This window comes from Oncorhynchus gorbuscha, linkage group LG15 (assembly GCF_021184085.1).
Source record: "Oncorhynchus gorbuscha isolate QuinsamMale2020 ecotype Even-year linkage group LG15, OgorEven_v1.0, whole genome shotgun sequence".
NCBI lineage: Eukaryota > Metazoa > Chordata > Actinopteri > Salmoniformes > Salmonidae > Oncorhynchus > Oncorhynchus gorbuscha.
The window spans coordinates 60,882,466-60,906,733 of NC_060187.1; the positions used below are offsets into that span (position 1 = coordinate 60,882,466).

At 42.2% G+C, this 24,268-nt stretch overlaps 2 protein-coding genes across 2 annotated transcripts; both read right to left on the reverse strand.

Moving 5' to 3' along the window:
• Positions 1–13,664: 13,664 nt before the first annotated feature.
• Positions 13,665–14,479, reverse strand: LOC123997818 (hepcidin-like). Its single transcript, XM_046302395.1, has 3 exons — positions 14,314–14,479; positions 14,140–14,218; positions 13,665–13,893 (listed from the first exon to the last, which is right to left on the reverse strand). The coding sequence occupies exons 1-3, from the start codon at positions 14,394–14,396 to the stop codon at positions 13,795–13,797; spliced, it is 261 nt and encodes an 86-aa protein (XP_046158351.1). The 5' UTR covers positions 14,397–14,479; the 3' UTR covers positions 13,665–13,794.
• Positions 14,480–22,358: 7,879 nt separating this feature from the next.
• On the reverse strand, positions 22,359–23,582 carry LOC123997626 (hepcidin-like). The gene is made up of 3 exons (XM_046302053.1): positions 23,282–23,582; positions 23,107–23,187; positions 22,359–22,852 (listed from the first exon to the last, which is right to left on the reverse strand). Exons 1-3 carry the CDS (start codon positions 23,366–23,368, stop codon positions 22,754–22,756), a joined length of 267 nt encoding a protein of 88 aa, XP_046158009.1. The 5' UTR covers positions 23,369–23,582; the 3' UTR covers positions 22,359–22,753.
• Positions 23,583–24,268: the final 686 nt, after the last annotated feature.

Consider the following 24,268-nt stretch of genomic DNA (forward strand, 5'->3'; position numbering starts at 1 on the left):
ATAGATATTTGATTGAATGTCTATAACATACACTATACAGTGCTTAAAAAGGTATTTATCCACCTTGGCGTCTTTCCTATTTTGTTGCATTACAACCTGTAATTTAAATAGATGTTTATTTGGATTTCATGAATGGACATAAACAAAATAATTCAAATTGGTGAAGTGAAATGATAAAAATAACTTGTTCCAAAAAATTCCCAAAAATGTCAAATGGAAAAGTGGTGCCTGCAAATTTATTCACCCCCTTTGCTATGAAGCCCCTGAATAAGACCTGGTGCAATCAATTACCTTCAGAAGTCACATAATTAGTTAAATAAAAATCCACCTGTGTGCGAAGTGTCACATGATCTGTCACATGATCTCAGTATATACAGTTGAAGTCGGAAGTTTACATACACTTAGGTTGGAGTCATTAAAACTTGTTTTCAACTACTCCGCGAATTTCTTGTTAACAAACTATCGTTTTGGCAAGTCAGTTAGGACATCTACTTTGTGAATGACACAAGTCATTTTTCCAACAATTGTTTACAGACAGATTATTTCACTTATAATTCACTGTATCACAATTCCTGTGGGTCAGATGTTTACATACACTAAATTGACTGTGCCTTTAAACAGCTTGGAAAATTCCAGAAAATTATGTCACGACTTCAGAAGATTCGGATAGGCTAATTGACATCATTTGAGTCAGTTGGAGGTAGATGTATTTCAAGGCCTGGCTTCAAATTCAGTGCCTCTTTGCTTGACATCATGGGAAAATCAAAAGAAATCAGCCAAGACCTCAGACAAAACAATTGTAGACCTCCACAAGGCTGGTTCATCCTTGGGAGCAATTTCTAAATGCCTGAAGGTACCACATTCATCTGTACAAACAATAGTACACAAGTATAAACACCATGGGACCACGCAGCCGTCATATCGCTCAGGAAGGAGACGCATTCTGTCTCCTAGAGATGAACGTACTTTGGTGCAAAAAGTGCAAATCAATCCCAGAACAACAGAAAAGGACCTTGTGGAGAAGTTCTGGAGGAAACAGCTGCAAAAGTATCTATATCCACAGTAAAACGTGTCCTATATCGACATAACCTGAAAGGCATGGATTTAAAAAATTATGGAATTAACGGTGCTCCGTGGGATGTTCAAAGTTTCAGATATTTTCTTATAACCCAACCCTGATCGGTACTTCTCCACAACTTTCTCCCTGACCTGTTTGAAGAGCTCCTTGGTCTTCATGGTGCCGCTTGCTTGGTGGTGCCCCGTGCTTAGTGGTGTTGCAGACTTTGGGGCCATTCAGAATAGGTGTACACAGTTGAAGTCGGAAGTTTACATACACCTCAGCCAAATATATTTAAACTCAGTTTTTCACAATTCCTGACATTTAATCGTAGTAAAAATTCCCTGTCTTAGGTCAGTTGGGATCACCACTTTATTTTAAGAATGTGAAATGTCAGAATAATAGCTGAGAGTATTATTTATTTCAACTTTTATTTCTTTCATCACATTCCCAGTGGGTCAGAAGTTTACATACACTCAATTAGTATTTGGCAGCATTGCCTTTGTTTAACTTGGGTCATTCATTTTGTGTAGCCTTCCACAAGCTTCCCACAATAAGTTGGGTGAATTTTGGCCCATTCCATCTGAGAGAAATGGTGTAACTGAGTCAGGTTTGTAGGCCTCCTTGCTCGCTGTAATGAATTTCCTCCTCTTCTTCCGAAGAGGAGAGGCGAAACGGATCAGAGGACCAATACGCGGCGTGGTAAGTGTCCATGGTTCTTTTTAATACGTTAAGGTACACATGAACAACTGACTACAAAAAAACAAGAAATGTGAAAACTCAAAACAGTCCTATCTGGTGCAAAGACAGAGACAGGAACAATCACCCACAAACACACAGTGAAACCCAGGCTACCTCAGTATGATTCTCAATCAGAGACAACTAATGACACCTGCCTCTGATTGAGAACCATACTAGGCCGAAACATAGAAATACCCAAATCATAGAAAAACAAACATAGACTGCCCACCCAACTCACGCCCTGACCATACTAACTAAATACAAAACACAGGAAATAAAGGTAAGAACGTGACAGTACCCCCCCCCCAAAGGTGCGGACTCCGGCCGCAAAACCTTGACCTATAAGGGAGGGTCTGGGTGGGCGTCTGTCCGCGGTGGCGGTTCTGGCGCGGGACGCGGACCCCACTTCACAATTGTCTTAGTCCGCCTTATTGTCCGCCTCCGTGGCTTTCTCACCATGGCCACCCTTATCAATGACCCCACTGGACAGAGGGGCAGCTCTGGGCAGAGGGGGACTGGCGCCTCTGGGCAGAGGGGGACTGGCGCCTCTGGGCAGAGGGGGACTGGCGCCTCTGGGTAGAGGGGGACTGGCGCCTCTGGGCAGAGGGGCTCTGGCGCCTCAGACTCCGGCAGCGGCGCTGGACAGGCGGGACACTCCGGCAGCGGCGCCGGACAGGCGGGACACTCCGGCAGCGGCGCCGGACAGGCGGGACCACCTGCAGGGAGGAGACAGAGAGACAGCCTGGTGTGTGGAGCTGCCACAGGAACCACCAGGCTGGGGAGACCTTCAGGAGGCTTGGTGTTAGAAGGAGCCTGAAGGACCGGGCTGTGGGGGAGCACTGGAGCTCTGGTGCACAACCTTGGCACCACTTCCCCAGGCTGGACAACTACTCTAGCCCGGACCCTCCAGAGTGCAGGCACAGGTTGAACCGGGCTGTGGGTAAGCACGGGAGATCTAGTGCTTACTACACGCACCTCTCCCTTAGGCTCCACTCCCACATTTGCCCGGCACGAGCGGAGCGCAGGCAGAGGACGCACTGCACCCTCCCAGCGACCCAGAGACACAGCACGCAGAGCCGGCGCAGGATAACCTGGACCAAAACTGCGTACCGGCGACCAGACCCGCTGAGGCTACCTAAGTATGATTCTCAATCAGAGACAACTAATGACACCTGCCTCTGATTGAGAACCATACTAGGCCGAAACATAGAAATACCCAAATCATAGAAAAACAAACATAGACTGCCCACCCAACTCACGCCCTGACCATACTAACTAAATACAAAACACAGGAAATAAAGGTCAGAACGTGACACTCGCACACGCTTTTTCAATTCTGCCCGCAAATGTTCTATAGGATTGAGGTCAGGGCTTTGTGATGGCCACTCCAATACCTCGACTTTGTTGTCCTTAAGCCATTTTGCCACAACTTTGGAAGTATGCTTGGGGTCATTGTCCATTTGGAAGACCCATTTGCGACCAAGCTGTAACTTCCTGAGATGCTGCTTCATTATATCAACATAATATTCCTCCTCGTGATGCAATCTATTTTTGAAGTGCACCAGTCCCTCCTGCAGCGAACACCCCCACAACATGATGCTGCATCCGCCGTGCTTCATGGTTGGGATGGTGTTTTTCGGCTTGCAAGCCTCCCCCTTTTTCCTCCAAGCATAACGATGGTCATTATGGCCAAGCAGTTCTATTTTTGTTTCATCAGACTAGAGGACATTTCTCCAAAAAGTACAATCTTTGTCACCATGTGCAGTTGCAAACTGTAGTCTGGCTTTTTATGGTGGTTTTGGAGTAGCGTTAGAGGAATAAAATTCCTATATGTTTAATACCCAATTCAATTAATATACTCAGCCCATTTCTAAGGATTTGTAAGAAACTTATTTGCATGCAATGGGCGGAGACCAGTCTCAAAATCAAGCACTAGCGTTTATTCTCGAGAGTACTGAACATGATACCATTTACAACAGGTTATGAACTGAAAATGACGTCATTAGGTTTCAAACTGTCCCGTCCCTCCTCCACTCCGGTACATTGGCAGTATAGTTCTCAAGCCTTCCTACATCGACCCCCACAGTATAGATCATTTATGACCAGGCCAAAGCCTCCCTGTGTACATAAGCATTCTAGCCAGTCTGACTATAAGTTCATTCGTTTCTACCAAGGAAAAGACAGTCATTGTTCTAATTCTTGATTATAATTACACACATTATATTCAGTACTAGGATTTAAAGAAAATGCATACGTCTATACAGTAACATAATAGTATTCTGATTAGTCAGTCCTGATTGAAATGTATACATAATTTGTCATTATTGATTAAAAAAAATCCCTTCACAAGTAGGCTTCTTCCTTGCTGAGTAGCCTTTCAGGTTATGTCGATATAGGACTAATTTTACTGTGGATATAGATAATTTTGTTCTTGTTTCCTCCAGCATTTTCTCAAGATCCTTTGCTGTTGTTCTGGGATTGATGGTCCTGTGTAGCTCAGTTGGTAGAGCATGGCGCTTGTAATAGGGTAATTTTGTTCCCCCAGGACCACCATTTAGTCATCGTAGAATGTATGCACATGACTGTAAGTCGCTTTGGATAAAAGCGTCTGCTAAATGGCATATATTATTATTATTATTATTGATTTGCACTTTTCGCACCAAAGTACGTACATCTCTTAGTATATATAAACTTCCGACTTCAACTGTATTTATGACCTTTGTAAAATCGAATGTGGGAGAGAGAATGAGATAGTACCCTCAAAACACCAGTCTCAACATTTAAGGTGACTCTGGGATGCTGATCTTCTAGGCAGAGTTCCTCTGTCCTGTGTCTGTGTTCTTTTGCCAATTATAATCTTTTGTCTTTTTATTGGCCAGTCTGAGATATGGCTTTTTCTTTGCAACTCTGCCTAGAAGGCCAGCATCCCGGAGTCGCCTCTTCACTGTTGATGTTGAGACTGGTGTTTTATTTAATGAAGCTGCCAGTTGAGGACTTGTGAGGCTTCTGTTATTCAAACTAGACACTCTAATTTACTTGTCCTCTTGCTCAGTCGTGCGCCGGGACCTCCCACTCCTCTTTCTATTCTGGTTAGAGCCAGTTTGCGCTGTTCTGTGATAGGAGTAGTACACAGCATTGTACGAGATATTCAGTTTCTTTGCAATTTCTTGCATGGGATAGCCTTCATTTCTCAGAACAAGAATAGACTGATGAGTTCCAGAAGTTTTTTTTTTTGTTTCTGCCCATTTTGAGCCTGTAATCGAACCCACAAATGTGGATGCTCCAGATACTCAACTAGTCTGAAGAAGGACAGTTTTACTGCTTCTTTAATCAGCACAACAGTTCTGGCTATGCTAACGTAATTGCAAAAGGGTTTTCTAATGATCAATTAGCCTTTTAAAATGATCAAACTTGGATTAGCTAACACAACGTGCCATTGGAACACAGGAGTGATGGTTGCTGATAATGGGCCTCTGTACGCCTATGTAGATATTCCATAAAACATCAGCTGTTTCCAGCTACAATAGTCATTTACAACATTAACAATGCCTACACTGTATTTCTGACCAATTTGATGTTCTTTTAATGGACAAAAAAAATATTTTTCTTTCAAAAACAAGGACATTTCTAAGTGACCCCAAACGTTTGAAGGCCAGTGTATGTCTATAAAGTGTAATATTGGAATGCAAACTCAAAATTGAATACATTTCATCTCTATATCTGATGTGGTACAGGTTTCTAATTTTTTTAAGCCAATAACCATGTGTGTGAGGTGTGTACTTTTGTTTCAATGTATATTTGTTTAAGTTTACCAAGAAGCACTCTGTGTGACCCTGATTTAGCCCACTGCAATTAATATGAAAGGCAAATCCTAAATATGAAAATACTACATGTCATGTCTCAAACCTGATATACATCTTACCCCTGTATTGGTTCATGTCCTGTGGATTGGAGAAGAAAATAGACGAGTTCAGCAGGAAAGTGAGCTAGTCAGGTAGCCGGGAGCCTTAATTCTTGCACAAAATCCAGCCTAGCTGACGGATGCACTTTTTCTGATTTTGGACCACTTTTTTTTCTCTGACCTCCATTGATTTAGTCACCCTAATTCTGTGTTTTTTGATTGGATACCCTATGTAAATGAAGAATGCATGTGGGTGAATGACAAATCAACAGTTTGTGACTTTGTAGTGCCATTAGGAGAACAGACTGTACCACTGGCTCACTGGTGGATTCTCTCCAGGCTCCATGGTTAAGCATGAACCAGCGAAACCATGTCAAGGCCTATCTATCCACCGCAGGGTGGCCCTGGGTAAGTTGGCAGTATTCATCTTATTATACCTGCATTCACATTTCAACCAGAGGGAGAGCGAGGAGAGCGAAGAGAGATGGAATTGCCCCTCTTTAAGTATTCAGGCCGTGCTGCATATTGTTTGATATAATCAGTGTGGGCCTGGAGGTAACGCTAGCTAGCACAGCACTCAAATACACAGCTCTCCCCAGGGTAATATAAGTCTAAATAACACCGGCATGATTTATGTGGATCCAACACATGCTGTGGGAGATACTACATGTGAAAGAACATGGCATATTTCCCCCAGCTCTTGGTTGACGATGTTACAGTATGATTGTGTGTGTGTGTGTGTGTGTGTGTGTGTGTGTGTGTGTGTGTGTGTGTGTGTGTGTGTGTGTGTGTGTGTGTGTGTGTGTGTGTGTGTGTGTGTGTGTGTGTGTGTGTGTGTGTGTGTGTGTGTGTGTGTGTGTGTGTGTGTGTGTGTGTGTGTGTGTGTGTGTGTGTGTGTGTGTGTGTCGGCGTCTAGATCAGTTATTGCATGGTTTGGTAAATAGAAAGAGGATTGTGCCGATGGGTGTATTTGGTGTGCATGGATGAGAATCACAAAGCTGGCCCACATTGTTATGCTTCACCTGAAATGTATTTTTCTTCCCACCAGTGGCCCTCCTACCACAATACAGACAGACACAGGGAGTATACAGTGCAACATTTAGGCTCACACACTCTATACATTTCCACAGTAAGCTTAAGATTCATGTAGCCTTGGAGAGGTTAAGGTTCCTCTTGCCTGGGTCTAGATGAGACTTTACATATGAATGGAACAAGTCGGGTGTCTCAAGTTTGAAAAACAATGGATTTATTCCTCGATAGCACCAGATCCCTCTTCAGACAATAATCTGTTTGGTTTTGAATGTGGACTTAAGTTTTTGAGTAATGTTGACTGTTGGGGCCCACTAACCCATTTTAGTGGGTTGAGTTGTGGGTTGAGTGCTTGGTGGAGAGGGACAGACTGGAGGAGATGATAGGTAACGTAAATCATGGCCCGTGCTTCAGTATTATGTATTGTTCAATATTGTGTGTGTGTGCGTGTGCACGTGTGTGTGTGCGTGTGTTGTTCAATATTGTGTGTGTGTGTGTGCGTGTGTGTGCGTGTGTGTGTGGGGAGCAGAGAGAAATCCTATCAGACAGAACACTTCAATACAGCTTTGAATAAAAAGGAAGAAGATAGAGGAGAGAAGAGTGAGCTGTGAGTACTACCATATTTGACAAACAGGAGAGATTTCAGTCCTGACTTCAATGGAATTAGACCAGCATGAATTTGCTTCCACAGTACCCCGGCATATTATTAGTTAAAACAAAACATTAAATAAGACTATTCAAATATTTCCAACATGTTTCCAGTCAGGTATCTAGCATATACACTCTTATAAAAAAAGGTGCTCTCTAGAACCTAAAAAGGGTTCCTTGGCTGTCCCCACAGGAGAACTCTTTAAATACCTATTTTTGGTTCTAGGTGGAACCCTTTTGAGTTCCATGTAGAACCCTTTACACAAAGGGTTCTACATGGAACCCAAAATGGTTTTACCTGGAACCAAAAAGAGTTCTCCTATAGGGACAGCCTAAGAACCCTTTTGGAACCTTTGTTCTAAGAGTGTATAATCATGCATAAAGTTAACAACATATTCATTAATCTATTCAAATGAACTTATAAATATATTCACTGATTTATTCATTAACTTCAAGCGTGCACGCCTGCTGAGCCCGGGTTTATGTAGTCGTTGATGTTGAATGTGTCATTGGAAGCCTGAGTGTAGGCTGGTCACCGGTATAGTATTCAGTATTCTGGAGCAATCAGTATTTCTGAGCATACAGTCAGAGAGGAGAGGTGGGAGGGGAGAGAAGCCCCTATCACTCCTCTCTGCTAATTAAAACTAACGACTCCAGGTGCTGCAAGGAGTCGGACAGAAGAGGGGCCGGGCGGCTGTGTTTGTGTTGGTGGTTCGCCTTCGTTATGATCTCCATCCATTCTCTTTAGGAATCTCCTCACTATCGACTCCATCACGCTCGACGTCCAGTATGCAATCCAAGAACAGGGGTGATCTAAATGCAAATGACATGACATGATGTATTATTGTGTGATGGAACTATACTATAGATAGGCGGTCGGAAGACATTTTTTAATGACATAATCTCAATATTAGCTGTCAGTCAATAGGCCTCGGTTATTACCCTCTAGCAGTAGGCCTACTGTTGGAGAGTATTTCGACACTCCCTATCCTCTGTCTCTATCCTCGACACTCTCTATCCTCTGTCTTAACCCATTCAGTGGCCATAGAGCTCAGAATAGATTGAGATAGAGAGATAGAGGGAGAGGCAGAGAGAGAGAGGGGGAGAGGGGAAGAGAGTGAGAAAGGCAGAGATAAAGAGGGAGAATGAGAGAGCGGGAGAGAGGGAGTGAGGCAGAGGGAGAGAAAGTGAAAGTGCAGAGTGAGAAAGGAAGAGAGAGAGAGAGAGAGGCAGAGGGAAAGGGAGAGGCAGTGTCAGAGAGAGAGAGAGAGAGAGAGAGAGGCAGAGGGAAAGGGAGAGGCAGTGTCAGAGAGAGAGAGAGGCAGAGGGAAAGGGAGAGGCAGTGTCAGAGAGAGAGAGAGCAGAGGGAAAGGGAGAGGCAGTGTCAGAGAGAGGCAGAGGGAAAGGGAGAGGCAGTGTCAGAGAGAGAGAGAGGCAGAGGGAAAGGGAGGCAGTGTCAGAGAGAGAGAGAGGCAGAGGGAAAGGGAGAGGCAGTGTCAGAGAGAGAGAGAGCGAGAGAGAGAGAGAGAGGCAGAGGGAAAGGGAGAGGCAGTGTCAGAGAGAGAGAGAGGCAGAGGGAAAGGGAGAGGCAGTGTCAGAGAGAGAGAGAGCGAGAGAGAGAGAGAGAGAGGCAGAGGGAAAGGGAGAGGCAGTGTCAGAGAGAGAGAGAGGCAGAGGGAAAGGGAGAGGCAGTGTCAGAGAGAGAGAGAGGCAGAGGGAAAGGGAGAGGCAGTGTCAGAGAGAGAGAGGCAGAGGGAAAGGGAGAGGCAGTGTCAGAGAGAGCGAGAGCGAGAGAGAGAGAGAGAGAGAGGCAGAGGGAAGAGGGATAGGCAGTGTCAGAGAGAGCGAGAGCGAGAGCGAGAGAGAGAGAGAGAGAGCAGCAGAGGGAAGAGGCAGAGGAGAGAGAGAGAGAGAGAGAGAGAGAGAGAGAGAGAGAGAGAGAGAGAGAGAGAGAGAGAGAGAGAGAGAGAGAGAGAGAGAGAGAGAGAGAGAGGCAGTGTCAGAGAGAGAGAGGGAGATGGTGAGAATATGTTTGTGTTAGACCCAGATAGAGCCTGGCTCTCAGTATTAACCTATTCTGTGGCCTTTTGGAGAGAGAGAGAGCGAGAGTAGGAGAGAGAGAGAGACAGAAAAAGCTGAGTGTGCCCATGTTTATTCGAATGTGTGACATGTTGAATCACACTTGAATGAGCAGTCATTATGGCTATTGCTCGAATGGGAGGCCTATTTAAATGTCACAATCCATGGTGTCTAGCACTCCCTATATGCTGCCAACTGTATTACACAGAATACTAAGCAACAATGTCAACCACCCTCCCACCTCAAAGGGTTACCAGATGCAATAGACTGATCATAAAACATTGACAATATTGACAACTTAGACTCAGAACAGTCCAGGAATTAATAGTGTGTGTGTGTGTGTGTGTGTGTGTGTGTGTGTGTGTGTGTGTGTGTGTGTGTGTGTGTGTGTGTGTGTGTGTGTGTGTGTGTGTGTGTGTGTGTGTGTGTGTGTGTGTGTGTGTGTGTGTGTGTGTGTGTGTGTGTGTGTGTGTGTGTGTGTGTGTGTATTCATACCCCTTGACTTACCACACCTGAACCACCCCCCCCCATAAAAAAATCTAACCCATCTACACACAATACACCCGAATGACAAAGTGAAAACATGTTTATGGAAATGTTTGCATATTTATTGAAAATTAAATACAGATATGTCTTTTTCAACAATGGACGTTGGAGCAGCACCTGGGGAGGGGTGCTCCATGGCAGCAGAGAGGCTACTGGAGGCAGTGCATCGGGAAGATGGTAGTGCAGTGGGAGGCGAGTTACACGTGGATCGGGAATTCAGTGAGTCCTTTGGGAAGAAGGGTTTACATCTTGTGCCCTTAAACGTCCGAAGCCTACGAGGATTGATGAGATATGCTTGTTGGTTTGCAAATCAGAGGTGGGAGTCTTGTGTTTTACCGAGACATTAATCTGTTTGTGACTCAGAAATTGAGATAGTCAATTACTCTGTTGTCAGGAAGGATCGGAAATCGGAACGGTGGGGGAATATGTGCGTTTGTAAGATCGGACATTGCTTTTAACGCCAGATCGGATTTAAGCGTTGATCTGGAGATTGTCTGACTGGATATCTGCCTTCCCAAAAACCAAGCCGATTTTGTCTGACTGGATATCTGCCTTCCCAAAAACATGCCGCCCAATCAGAATTCCTTCTATGAAGGTCTCGGAATTGTGTTGTCAAACTGTAAAGATTCCCTGGTGAAGGAAATCATTTTGTTTGAGGATTTCAATGCTGATGTCTGTAAAAAGGATAGCCCAACCCACAGTGTATTGTTGTACTTCTGTAGATCACTTGCTCTGACCCAAATGATAAAAGATCCCTCCAGGGGATGTGAAACAGTGCCAAGTACAATTGACTTAATGTTGGTGTCTGATAAATCCAAAATATCGCAGAGTGGAGTAATAGTATATGGAATCAGTGATCATTTTATAACATTTTGCAGAAGGAGGGTTTTTAAAGATACATTTATGTGTCACAAAACCGTTAGAATCAGAGGACATAAAATAATGTGTAGACAGTGCCTGTGAAGCCTTTAAATGTAGATTCCTTGATGTGGTGAATGTGGTGGCTCCCATTAGACGGGTCAGGGTAAAACAGAGATCTAGCCCTTGGTTTAATCATGAGATTCTAGAACCTATCCAAGCAAGGAATAAGGCCTTTAAGAAATGGTGAAGTCTCAACAGCAGCCTGATTTTTTTCCCTATATAAATGTCACAGAAACGAAGCACAGAGCAGGATGGATGAAGCTAAGAGGGGTTACTTTGTTGAGAAAATAATTGAGAACAAAAATGCTTTGGAAATCATTTAAGGAACTAGGCTGTAGTAGTACTATCAAAAACAGACTAAACAGTATTGGACTGAACATCAGGGGGGAGATGGAATATTGCCAGCAAGCCGGTTAGCAAGCTGTCTACCAGTTCTGGTTTGTATGGAAACAACCAAGTCAAAAAGTATTAAGCCGAGTTAGGGGTTCAGCCAAACTCTTTTTCTTTTGAAAAGGTAGCAACAGACAAAATAGTCAGTACGCTAGCGGAGCTTAAATATTCCAAAGCTGCAGGCCTGGATAAATTTTCCTGTATGGTTTCTTATAGATTCTGCTGAGCAAATTCGCCCTTATATTACGCATATTGTTAACCTCTCTTGAACAAGGCATCTTTCCCACGGACATGAAACAAGCTAAAGTTATATCTCTGTATAAGAAGGGGTCAAAGTCTGATAGGCCTGTATCTATTCTCAGTATAACATCAAAGATCCTGGAGAGAGTTGTACATGAGCAAATTTATGAATATATCAACTAACAAAGTCTAATATATGATTTTCAGTTGGGTTTTAGAAAATATACTCCACCGATTCATGTCTACTTTACTTGACTGACTACATCAGGAAAAAGATTGATGAGGGAAATCTGTGTGGAATGGTACTGCTTGACCTACAGAAGGCCTTTGATACAGTTAACCACTGTCTCCTAATCTCCAAAGTAGAGGCACTGGGGTTAAGCATTATCCCTCTAGGCTGGTTAAATTCCTATTTATCAGGTAGGGAGCAAGTAGTAGTGGTTAATGGGAGCAAAACCAATGAGTTGTGGTGTTCCGCAGGGGAGCGTGCTTGGGCCTCTACTGTTTTTACTGTATATTAACGATATGAAAGATGCTTGTTCTTGACGTCTTTTCCTTTATGCGGATGACTCTACACTTCTGGTGTCTCACAAAAGTAAAACTATGTTGGAAAGCATACTTAGCACAGAGCTTACTAACATTAGCAAATGGCTTGGAGATAATAAGCTAAGTTAGAATGGTGAGGTGCTGACTACTAAAACCTCTGTTAGCTACCTGAGATGTATCCTTGATGGAAGCTTGGGAGGTGTGTGCAAGTGTAACAGTATAACTCAAGACCTGCACACATCAACAACAGTCACCCACGAAGCATTGTTACCCATCGCACCACAAAATCCACGGCCCTTGCAGAGCAAGGGGAACTACTACTTCAAGGTCTCAGAGCAAGTGAAGTCACCGATTGAAACGCTATTTAGCGCGAACCACCGCTAACTAAGCTAGCGTTTCACATTCGTTACACAAGTGCTAGGGAAGGTTAATGCCAGCACTAAGTTTTTGGCTAGAAAGTCCAAGCTGCTTGATAAGGACTCCATGAAAGTGCTAGCCACTGCCCTCATTCAATGCCATTTTGACTATGCTAGTAATTCCTGGTTTGAGGGCTTATCTAAGCTTATGAAGAGGAAGCTCCAGATAGCCTAGAATAAGCTGATCGGGGTAGTATTGAAGGTGAGTCCACATACTCACATAGGCAGGAGCTGCTTTCAGGAACTAAACCGGCTTCCTGTTGAGGCTAGGGTGTCCCAGATTAGACTAGGTTTCGTTTACAGGAGTAATTATGGATCTGCGCCCAGATATCTAACTGATTACTTTCTCCGTGTTAGGGATGCACACAATCACAGCACCGTGCTTATACAGAATCAAGAGTAATGCTGGAAAAGGTACTCTCTTGTATACTGGAGCCTCAGAATGGAATGAGTTGCCTCTGCCCATAAAAATGACATCCTCTCTGGGCAGCCTTAAAAAGGAATTAATCAGCCTCATGGTGAAATCCCTGAGTTGTTTACTTCATCTTCGGCAACTGAGTTAGGAAGGACGCCTGTATATGTGGGTGTATTGATGCAACCTCCAAAGTCTAATTAATAACTTCACCATGGTCAAAGGAATATTTAATGTCTCCTTTTTTAAAATCCATCTACCAGTAGGTGCCCTTTTTTGCGAAGCATTGGAAAACCTCCCTGGTCTTTTTGGTTGTATCTGTGTTTGAAATGCACTGCTCAACTGAGGGACCTTACAGATAATTGTATGTGTGGAGTACAGAGATGAAGTAATCATTCACAAGTCATGTTAAACACTATTATTGCACTCAATGAGTGTGACTTGTTAAGTGCATTTTTACTACTGAACTACTGATTTAGGCGTGGGGTTAAATACCTCTTCAAAGAATGTGTTTGTTTATGTAAAACAAAATCATTATAAGAAGTGATTTAACAAATCATTATCATTGTTACGAAAACAACATCTTAGAGTGAAAACATCGCAAACACGTACAAACTAGATTTTTTACATTTGATAAAATGTACAAAATAGAAAAAATATTATTTCAAATAGTTAAGTATTTTTCTTGTGTCATTACAATAGATATACGACATGATAGAAAACATTTATGTACAAGACAGAGGTTGTGCAGTGAGAAAGACATCAATGAGATTTGCATCTTCTCCACAGAGTCCAAAAGAAGTGTAGAAGAATAGGGGGGAAATGAAAGGCAATAAGTTAATAAGATGGTTTTAATGCAGGCAGGTCCTCAGAATTTGCAGCAGAAGCCACAGCCCTTGTTGTGACAGCAGTTGCAGCACCAACGGCACAGAGAGAGGTGGCTCTGACGCTTGAACCTGAAGTGCTCCTGTATCCCGCCAAGAAAAGAAAATGAAGAAAGGAGGGAACAAGCTCATGGTAAGTACTTCTGTCCAAGTCTCCACTTCACAAGCACGTTGTGCACAGTTCGCCCCGAAGCTCTCTCTAACGGCTCACAATCAAACGATAACAGGTAGCGCAAGTAGGTTAATTCAATTCTGCGGGGCAAAAGCAACCACGTCGATTTTAATTTGCTAAAGGTAATTACTTCATTAATTCACTCAATTGAACGTACTGGTGGACGCATGGACTCGCCGCCCGGCTGTTGATGTTCCCCAACTGGACTGTCAATGCTTCCAACCTCCTCATTTTTTCTCCTGCAAAGACATTTTACAGAAATGAATAATGATCAACCTCTAAAATAGATGCAGACATGTTTGAAGTGCGTTGGTGTTGGAGAATGAGACATACCTCGGAGAAAGGAACAGCGGTGCTTTCAAGGATGAACGTACATGCGAGGACGACTGCACATGCAACACCGAAGGCCTTCATTCTCGGTTGTGTTAAGAAGGTTATAGCCTATTTAAAAAGTCTGGTTGAAATCAGTTGGAATTCAAGTGGCTGTTCATAAAGAAGATCAGAACTCTTCAATTGTCCCATAAAGAGACACTCTCCAACGTACAAGTTTAAATGCAATAGATGGGTCCCAAGTTAGTTGATGGTCCTTTTGGTGTCTGTGGTTGAGGGACTTCTCTGTCTTTTGTTGAGACTGTGGTACACCGGTATTATACACACTTTGGCCTCTATTGTGCAATCCTGCCACTTGACCCGATTCCCACTAGATGACACAGCCACAAAGTAAAAACAGCTTTCCCGTTTTGACAACGGATGCCGCTCCGGCGGAAGAAATCAATTGACAAATATCCCGGCCAATCACAACACTGTAAGTAATACTGTGAAACAATATCATTCCACTATTACATCAGATATATTATGGACATTTTCATTACACTGCAATGCAAAGATGAAAGAACAAAATTCCTCCTTGGCACCTGTCACGTTCGTGTGTGTTTTCCTTGTTTTAGTGTTGGTCAGGACGTGAGCTGGGTGGGCATTCTATGTTGTGTGTCTGGTTTGTCTATTTCTATGTTTGGCCTGATATGGTTCTCAATCAGAGGCAGGTGTTAGTCATTGTCTCTGATTGGGAACCATATTTAGGTAGCCTGTTTTGTGTTGGGTTTTGTGGGTGATTGTTCCTGTCTTTGTGTCTGGTTTAGGTTTTCTCACGTTTGTTGTTTTTGTTAGTTATCTCATGTGTAGTTTCTTTATAAATTAAAGAACATGAATAACCACCACGCTGCATTTTGGTCCGCCTCTCTTTCCCCAGAAAACCATTACAGCACCTTTCATTCAGTTGTTTCAAGTGTTATTAGGAATACAAGAATATGATATTATTAGGTGGCAGGTGTTGTATTATGCAGTGTTCATCAGACCTTATGAAAAATACATTTCTTTAAAAGGTCTAGGTAAGCTATATAATAGTGATTCATGCAAGGAATTATTAGGCAATGGTCATTTTGTAGTTGAGAAAAAAAAAATATTTATTTGAAAGTATAGGCAGCTGAAATGTCTTGTGTGGCTCAGTTGGTAGAGCATGTTGCTTGCAATGCCAGGGTTGTGGGTTCAATTTCCAAGGGGGAAAACGTATGAGGTTAATACACTTACTGTAAGTTGCTCTGGATAAGAGTGTATTTAAAAAAATTACAACGACACTTTTCATGCTATGCTGTTATATCACATTTCATTAACACAGAATTATACCGTGAAAATTGTAATTTGCATCCTCAAAAAAGTCTGATAAGTGGTTAATAGCCTAATAATAACAAATTGTATGTGCTCTCAGGGGCTCAACTTGTTTGATACTATACTATTACATTTGAATTCATTCAATAATTATTTTGTTGGCTGTGCCCAACTTGTCTCTGTAAGTGAAAATAGCATTGTTGTGGGGACCACTGAGCCCATCTCTCCTGTATACAGAGAACCCTTTGCCATCATTTGTTGACTTTGGGAGACTGGAACATCAGTGTTAACAAATATAACCACGAGTGACTTCGCATTGGAATCCACCCACCTAGCTTCATTTGTTGAGTAGTAGTGAAAGTGGGGGTGAGGGAGGAACTTTCTGCAATGTCACCAGCCGCCAGCACTATCTTTGAGAATCTTCTGGTCAAACAGAGCTTGGCTCCAGTGGGGCGGACACAGAGACACAGTCAGCTAGACAGGCGCCAGTCCACCACTCGCTCCTCCTGGGCCGGTGCATTGGCCCCCTGTTTCCCCCCTCTGTCATCCTAACTACCTCTGTCTCCTCCCTCCTCCCTCTCATGTACTTTATTTGCGTGGGCACTTGACACAAAATGTCCCAAAAATTAAGTTAAGAAAAATATTTACTAATGAAATAGCCAACCGCCAAAAAAATACAATTGGCAGCTTTCTTCCAACCCTCACCTTCTCCAGACCAGCCATAAAGCTTGTTGGCTTGCACGATTGCTGTGGCTAATTTGTTAATGTAGAACTGGGTCGCTCTCAGCTCATTATTTGAAATAAAGGTAAACAATATGCTAATGAACTCCAGTAGTGTTCAGTGTTCTAAAACCCTGCCCCCGACTACAGCAACTCAGTCCAACTCGTCCCCTGTTTGCTGGAACATTCTCTGCCTCATGGGGCAGTGTTGAGCACTGACTGTTTTTTTAGGCTGTACTAACAAGCCAGACCTAGTTCATACAGGAGATAGGATTTTCAAAGTGCATATACTAATCCCAATTTCAGTCTCCTTTTAGCAGAGTAGTATGGACTACACTGAGTGTACAAAAAAATAACACCTTCCTAATAGTTGCAAATTCATCGGGGCATGGACTTTACATGGTGTCGAAAGCGTTTCACAGGGATGTTGGCCCATGTTGACTCCAATCCCACAGTTGTGTCAAGTTGGCTGGATGTCCTTTGGGTGGTGGGCCATTCTTGATACACACAGGAAACGGTTGAGCGTGAAAAACCCAGCAGCGGTGCAGTTCTTGACACAAACCAGTGAGCCTGGCACCTACTACCATACCCTGTTGGAAGGCACTTAAATATTCTGTCTTTCCCATTCACCCTCTGAATGGCACACATTCACAATACATGTGTCAGTTGTCTCGAAGGCTTTAAAAAACATTTGACCTGTGTCCTCCCCTTCATCTACACTGATTGAAATGGATTTAACAAGTGACATCAATAAGGGATCAAGATTTCACCTGGACTCACCTGGTCAGTCTATGTCATGGAATGTGTGCCATTCAGAGTGGTTAAATATCTCTATTTTGAAATGCAGTCCCTTCAGAATGTTTCTCATACTTATTTCAAATTGTGTTGTGTTACTTACTTCCTGAATTCAAAAGGTATTCAATATATTTAGTTCACTCACCCATCTACATACAATACCCCATAATGACAAAGTGAAAACATGTTTTTAGAAATATTAGCAAATGTATTGAAATTAAATACAGAAATATCTCATTTGCATAAGTATTCACACCCCTGAGTCAATACTTTGTAGAAGCACCTTAGGCATTGATTACAGCTGTGAGTCTTTCTGGGTAAGTGCCTGAGAGCTTTCCACACCTGGAAATTGCGCAACATTTTCCCAGTATTATTTTCAATATTCTTCAAGCTCTGTCAAATTGTTTGTTGATCATTGCTAGACAACCATTTTCAGGTTTTGCCATAGATTTTCAAGTAGATTTAAGTCAAACTGTAACTCGGCCACTAAGGAACATTCACTGTCTTCTTGGTAAGCAACTCCAGTGTAGATTTGGCCTTATGTTTTAGGTTATTGTCCTGATGAAATGTACATTCATTTCCCAGTGTCTGGTGGAAAGCAGACTGAACCAGGTTTTCCTCTAGGATTTTACCTGTGCTTAGCTCCAATCCGTAAATTGTTTATCTTGAAAAGCTCCCAGTCCTTAACGATTACAAGCATACCCATAACATGATGCAGCCACCACTATGCTTGAAAATATGGCGAGTGGTACTGAGAAATGTTTTGTATTGGATTTGCCCCAAACATAACACTTTGTATTCAGAAAAAAAGTGAATTGCTTTGCCATATTTTTTGCAGTATTACTTTTGTGCCTTGTTGCAAGCAGGATTCATACTTTTCACTTAGGTTAGTATTGTGGAACAACTACAACATTGTTGATCCATCCTCAGTTTCTATGAGATTGCCATTAAACTGTCCCCCAAAATAAATCTAAAGGAAGTTTGTTCTGAAGTGTCTGTCCTATATTTGAGAGATATAAGAAAGATCAGGAAACATATACACTGCCGTTCAAAAGTTTGGGGTCACTTAGAAACGTCCTTGTTTTCCATGAAAACATCAATGAAATGAGTTGCAAAATGAATAGGAAATATAGTCAAGACGTTGACAAGGTTATAAATAATGATTTTTAATTGAAATAATGATTATGTCCTTCAAATTTTGCTTCATCAAAGAATCCTCCATTTGCAGCAATTACAGCCTTGCAGACCTTTGGCATTCTAGTTGTCTATTTGTTGCGGTAATCAAAAGAGATTTCACCCCATGCTTCCTGAAGCACCTCCCATAAGTTGGCTTGGCTTGATGGGCACTTCTTAAGTACCATATGGTCAAGCTGCTCCCACAACAGCTCAATAGGGTTGAGATCTGGTGACTGTGTTGGCTACTGCATTATGGACAGAATTCCAGCTAACTGCTTCTTCACTAAATAGTTATTTCATAGTTTGGAGCTGTGCTTTGGGTCATTGTCCTGTTGTAGGAGGAAATTGGCTTCAATTAATTGCCGTCCACAGGGTATGGCAAGGCATTGCAAAATGGAGTGATAGCCTTCCTTCTTCAAGATCCCTTTTACCCTGTACAAATCTCCCATTTTACCACCACCAAAGCACCTCCAGACCATGACATTGCCTCCACCATGCTTGACAGATGGTGTCAAGCATTCCTCCAGATCTTTTCATTTTTTCTGCATTTCACAAATGTTATTCTTTGTGATCTGAATACCTCAAACTCGTCTGTCCTTAACACTTTTTTTCCAATCTTCCTCTGTCCTGTGTCTGTGTTATTTTGCCCATATTAATCTTTTCTTTTTATTGGCTTGTCTGAGATATGGCTTTTTCTTTGCAACTCTGCCAAGAAGGCCAGCATCCTGGAGTCGCCTCTTCACTGTTGACGTTGAGACTGGTGTTTTGTGGGTACTATTTAATGAAGCTGCCAGTTGAGGAATTGTGAGGCGTCTGTTTCTCAAACTAGACACTCTAATGTACTTATCCTCTTGCTCAGTTGTGCACCTGGGCCTCCCACTCCTCTTTCTATTCTGGTTAGGGCCAGTTTGCGCTGTTCTGTGAAGGGAGTAGTACACAGTGTTGTATGAGATCTTCAGATTCTTGGCAATTTCTCGCATGGAATAGCCTCAATTTCTCAGAACAAGAATAAACTGACGAGTTTCAGAAGAAAGTTCTTTGTTTCTGGTCATTTTCAGAAACTGATACTCCAGATACTCAACTAGTCTAAAGAAGGCCAGTTTTGTTGCTTCTTTAATCAGGAAAACAGTTTTCAGCTGTGCTAACAGCAAAATGGTTTTCTAATGATCAATTAGCCTTTTAAAATGATAAACTTGGATTAGCTAACACAACGTGCCATTGGAACACAGGAGTGATGGTTGCTGATAATGGGTCTCTGTACGCCTATGTAGATATCCCATAAAAAATCTGCCGTTTCCAGCTACAATAGTCATTTACAACATTAACAATGTCTACACTGTATTTCTGATCAATTTGATGTTCTTTCATTGGACAAGAAATGTGCTTTTCACTTAGACATTTCTAAGTGAACCCAAACTTTTGAACGGTAATGTATACTGTTGAAGTCGGAAGTTCACATACACCTTGGCCAAATACATTTAAACTCATTTTTTCACAATTCCTGACATTTAATCCTAGTAAAAAGTCCCTGTCTTAGGTCAGCTAGGATCACCACTTTATTTTAATAATTTGAAATGTCAGAATAATAGTAGAGAGAATAATTTATTTCAGCTTTTATTTCTTTCATCACATTCCCAGTGGGTCAGAAGTTTACATACACTCAATTAGTATTTGGTCAAAGGTTTTGGGTAGCCTTCCACAAGCTTCCCACAATAAGTTGGGTGATTTTTGGCCTATTCCTCCTGACAGAGCTGGTGTAACTGAGTCAGGTTTGTAGTCCTGCTTGCTCGCACATGCTTTTTCAGTTCTGCCCACAAATTTTCTATAGGATTGAGGTCAGGGCTTTGTGATGGCCACTCCAATACCTTGACTTTGTTGTCCTTAAGCCATTTTGCCACAGCTTTGGAAGTATGCTTGGGGTCATTGTCCATTTGGAAGACCAATTTGTGACCAAGCTTTAACTTCCTGACCAATTTTTTGAGATGCTGCTTCAATATATCCACATAATGTTCCTGCCTCATGATGCCATCTATTTTGTGAAGTGCACCAGTCCCTCTTGCAGCAAAGCACCCCCACAACATGATGCTTCCACCCCCGTGCTTCACGGTTGGGATGATGTTCTTCGGCTTGCAAGCGTTCCCCTTTTCCCCAAAAAAATAACGATGGTCATTATGGCCGAACAGTTCTATTTTTCATTCATCAGACCAGAGGACATTTCTCCAAAATGTACCATCTTTGTCCCCATGTGCAGTTGCAAACCATAGTCTGGCTTTTTCATGGCTGTTTTGGAGCAGTGGCTTCTTCCTTATGTCGATATAGGACTCGTTTTACTGTGGATATAGATACTTTTGTAGCTGTTTCCTCCAGCATCTTCACAAGGTCCTTTACTGTTGTTCTGGGATTGTTTTGCACGTTTCACACCAAAGTACATTCATCTCTAGGAGACAGAACGTGTCTCCTTCCTGAGCGCTATGACGGCTGCGTGGTCCCATGGTGTTTATACTTGCGTACTGTTGTTTGTTCAGATGAATGTGGTACCTTCAGGCGTTTGGAAATTGCTCCCAAGGATGAACCAGACTTGTGGAGGTCTACAATTATGTTTCTGAGGTCTTGGCTGATTTCTTTTGATTCTCCCATGATGTCAAGCAAAGAGGCACTGAGTTTGAAGGTTGGCCTTGAAATACATCCACAGGTACACCTCAATTGACTCAAAATATGTCAATTAGCCTACCAGAAGCTTCTAAAGCCATGATATCATTTTCTGGAATTTTCCAAGCTGTTTTAAGGCACAGTCAATTTAGTGTATGTAAGCTTCTGACCCACTGGAATTGTTATACAGTGAATTATAAGTGAAATAATCTGTCTGTAAACAATTGCTGGAAAAATGACTTGTCTTATGCACAAAGTACATGTCCTAACCGACTTGCCAAAACTATAGTTTGTTAACAAGAAATTTGGGGAGAGGTTGAAAAACAAGTTTTAATGGCTCCAACCTAAATGTATGTAAACTTCTGACTTCAACTGTATATATTTACATGTAGTTAACCACTTATTTTTGCACTAAACAATTTCCATATATATACTACTTCCATTCATTTTTTCAACTGGTACCTGGGGACATTCAGACGAGTCCCGTGAGGCCTGTGGGCGTCCTAGCGCAAGACAACCAACATGTACGTGTTTGTTAGAGTCTCACCTTCCATGGAGGAGTCATTTTAGACCAAACGGTTCAGACGCTACAGACAGAAGTTGGCAGACTAGTTGGCAAACTAGCTTTCCCAGACAAAATGGAGAAAACCATCATGTTTGTGAGAGTCTCATCTTTCCATAATAGTTTGAAGGCCAAAGTTTCCACAACAGAGGATTTTGTAAGAAGACCAATTTTCAGGAAGTCTCATGATCTGACAAACACTGCTATAGCTCTGTCACCTTTCACCACAGATGCGGAAGTGCGACATCGGTGGATTTAGTGGATGGAGATGCATAAAAAAAACATATATCTTTAGCTTAAACTGACAGATTTTTATGGGGATTTTATGATGCCATTTTTTTCCCTGTGGGGGCTTGGATTTCCGTTGGGGCTCGGACATCAACTTTAGGGTTTTTTAAACACTATTATTGCACACAGAGTGAGCCCATGCAACTTATTGTGTGACTTGTTAAGCGCATTTTTACTACTGCGTTTATTTAGGCTTAACATAATAAAAGGGTTGAATACTTACTACTTCAAAGACATTTCAGATTTTTGTTTTTTTAATTCATTTGCAAACATTTCTAAAAACATCATTCCACTTCGACATTATGTAGGCCGGCGACACAAAATCTCAACTTAATCCATTTTAAATTCAAGCTGTGACACAACCAATGTGGAAATAGTCGAGAGGTGTGAATACTTTCTGAAGGCTCTGTGGATTCCGTTCCCAGACGCGACTCATTTGAATACGCCTCTGGCTGTCAGGCCTGAACATTTAGCCACAGGGTACACATCTATAGCAGATTCAGAATTCAGAGACAACCATGTTTGTTATTCAAAGAATGTGTTTATTTACATTTTTTTTTTAAAGTGTCACTGTAAGAAATCATTTAACAAATCATTATCATAGCTACAAAAACAACATCTTAGAAAGAAAATATTGCAAACGTGTACAAACTAGAAAATGTACAAAACAATTTACACAATAGAAAATAAAAATCCCCACTTATTTCAATTGGCTATGTCTTTTTCCTGCGTCATTAGGCTATACAATAGATATACAACATGATAGAAAACATTTATGTACAAGACTGAGGTTGTGCAGTGAGAAAGACATCAATGAGATTTGCATCTTCTCCACAGAGTCCAAAAGAAATGTAGAAGAATAGGGGGGAAATGAAAGGCAATAAGTTAATAAGATGGTTTTAATGCAGGCAGGTCCTCAGAATTTGCAGCAGAAGCCACAGCCCTTGTTGTGACAGCAGTTGCAGCACCAACGGCACAGTGAGAGGTGGCTCTGACGCTTGAACCTGAAGTGCTCCTGTATCACGCCAAGAAAAGACAACGAAGAAAGGAGGGAACAAGCTCATGGTAAGTACTTCTGTCCAAGTCTCCCCTTCACAAGCACATTGCACATTGCACACTGCTCGCCCTGAAGCCCTTGCTAATGGCTCACAATCAAATGGTTAACGACTAGCGCTCGTGGGCTAATTCAATTCCAAGGGTGAAACGCAACCATTTAGATGTTCATTTGCCAAAGGTAATTACTTAATTCATTCACTCAATTGAACGTACCGGCAGATGCATGGACTCGCTGCCCGGCTGTTGATGTTCCCCAACTGGACTGTCAATGCTTCCAACCTCCTCCGTTCGCACCTGCAAAGACATTATGTACAAATGAGTAATGAGCAACTTCTAAAATCGATACACACATGTTTGTAGTGGGTTGGTGTTGGAGAATGAGACATACCTCGGAGAAAGGAACAGCGGTGCTTTCAAGGATGAACGTGCATGCGAGGACGACCACCACTGCAAATGCAACACTGAAGGCCTTCATTCTCGGTTTTGTTAGGAAGCTTATAGCCTATTTAAAAGTCCTGTTGACAACGGTTGGAATTGAAGTGACAGTTTCTGATGAAGATCAGAGCTCTTCAATTTTCCCAAAAAGCGGCGCTCTCCAATGCACAATTTTCAACGCACTAAGACGAGTCCAAAGTAGATTGACTGTCCTGATGATGTCAGCGGATGAGGGACTTCTCTGTCATGCGGTGAGACTGCGGTGCACTGGTATTTATACACACTTTGGCCACTATTGTGCAATCATGCCCCCATTTGGACAATGGAGCGCATTCCCGTCACATATTACCTAATCCACTTTCCCGTTTTCAAAAATGGGAAATTGTATCGTTTTTTTGTCTTTCCTTTAGGGTGGATAACTGAAAATGTATGATCATTTATTTCCTCTGTCGAAATCTGAAAGAATTGTGGAAATTACCCAACAGCAGGAGTCATGGACGAACAGTTACTGGAAGTGCATGGCTGGCTGCACAGCCCTTTTGTCTGACCTGGGAAATCCCTCCACATGAGGGAGTGAGCCATTACAGTATCTATTCCTCTGTCTAAAGGACTTCATTATCACCCTTCCAATGGAGGAATTAGCCCTCTTTTGACATTTAATTAGCAACGCTTTCATTTGACGTATAACGTGGTGTACTGTGGAGGAACCTGCAGTCGAACAGAATAAACTTCATTTGAAAGAAAAGGAGCAGTAGAAGAGTAGAAAGGAAAAGAGAAACGGATCACTTCATTCAGGGTGTTTCAAGTGTTACTAGAAATAGAGGAATATGACAATAATATGTGACACGCATCATGTTGTGTTTATCAGACCGAATGAAAAATACATGTCAAAGGTCAGGCAGTAGTAGTAATAGTGATTCACTCTTGAATGGTTTCATAA

Coding starts and splice junctions, on each gene's coding strand:
- LOC123997626 (XM_046302053.1), bottom strand. CDS start 23,368: ATGAAGGCCTTCAGTGTTGCATTTGCAGTGGTGGTCGTCCTCGCATGC. Junction 23,188..23,281: donor CCGCTGTTCCTTTCTCCGAG/GTATGTCTCATT, acceptor ATGTCTTTGCAG/GTGCGAACGGAGGAGGTTGG. Junction 22,853..23,106: donor GCGAGTCCATGCATCTGCCG/GTACGTTCAATT, acceptor GGCGTGATACAG/GAGCACTTCAGGTTCAAGCG.
- LOC123997818 (XM_046302395.1), bottom strand. CDS start 14,396: ATGAAGGCCTTCGGTGTTGCATGTGCAGTCGTCCTCGCATGTACGTTC. Junction 14,219..14,313: donor GCTGTTCCTTTCTCCGAGGT/ATGTCTCATTCT, acceptor TCTTTGCAGGAG/AAAAAATGAGGAGGTTGGAA. Junction 13,894..14,139: donor GCGAGTCCATGCGTCCACCA/GTACGTTCAATT, acceptor GGCGGGATACAG/GAGCACTTCAGGTTCAAGCG.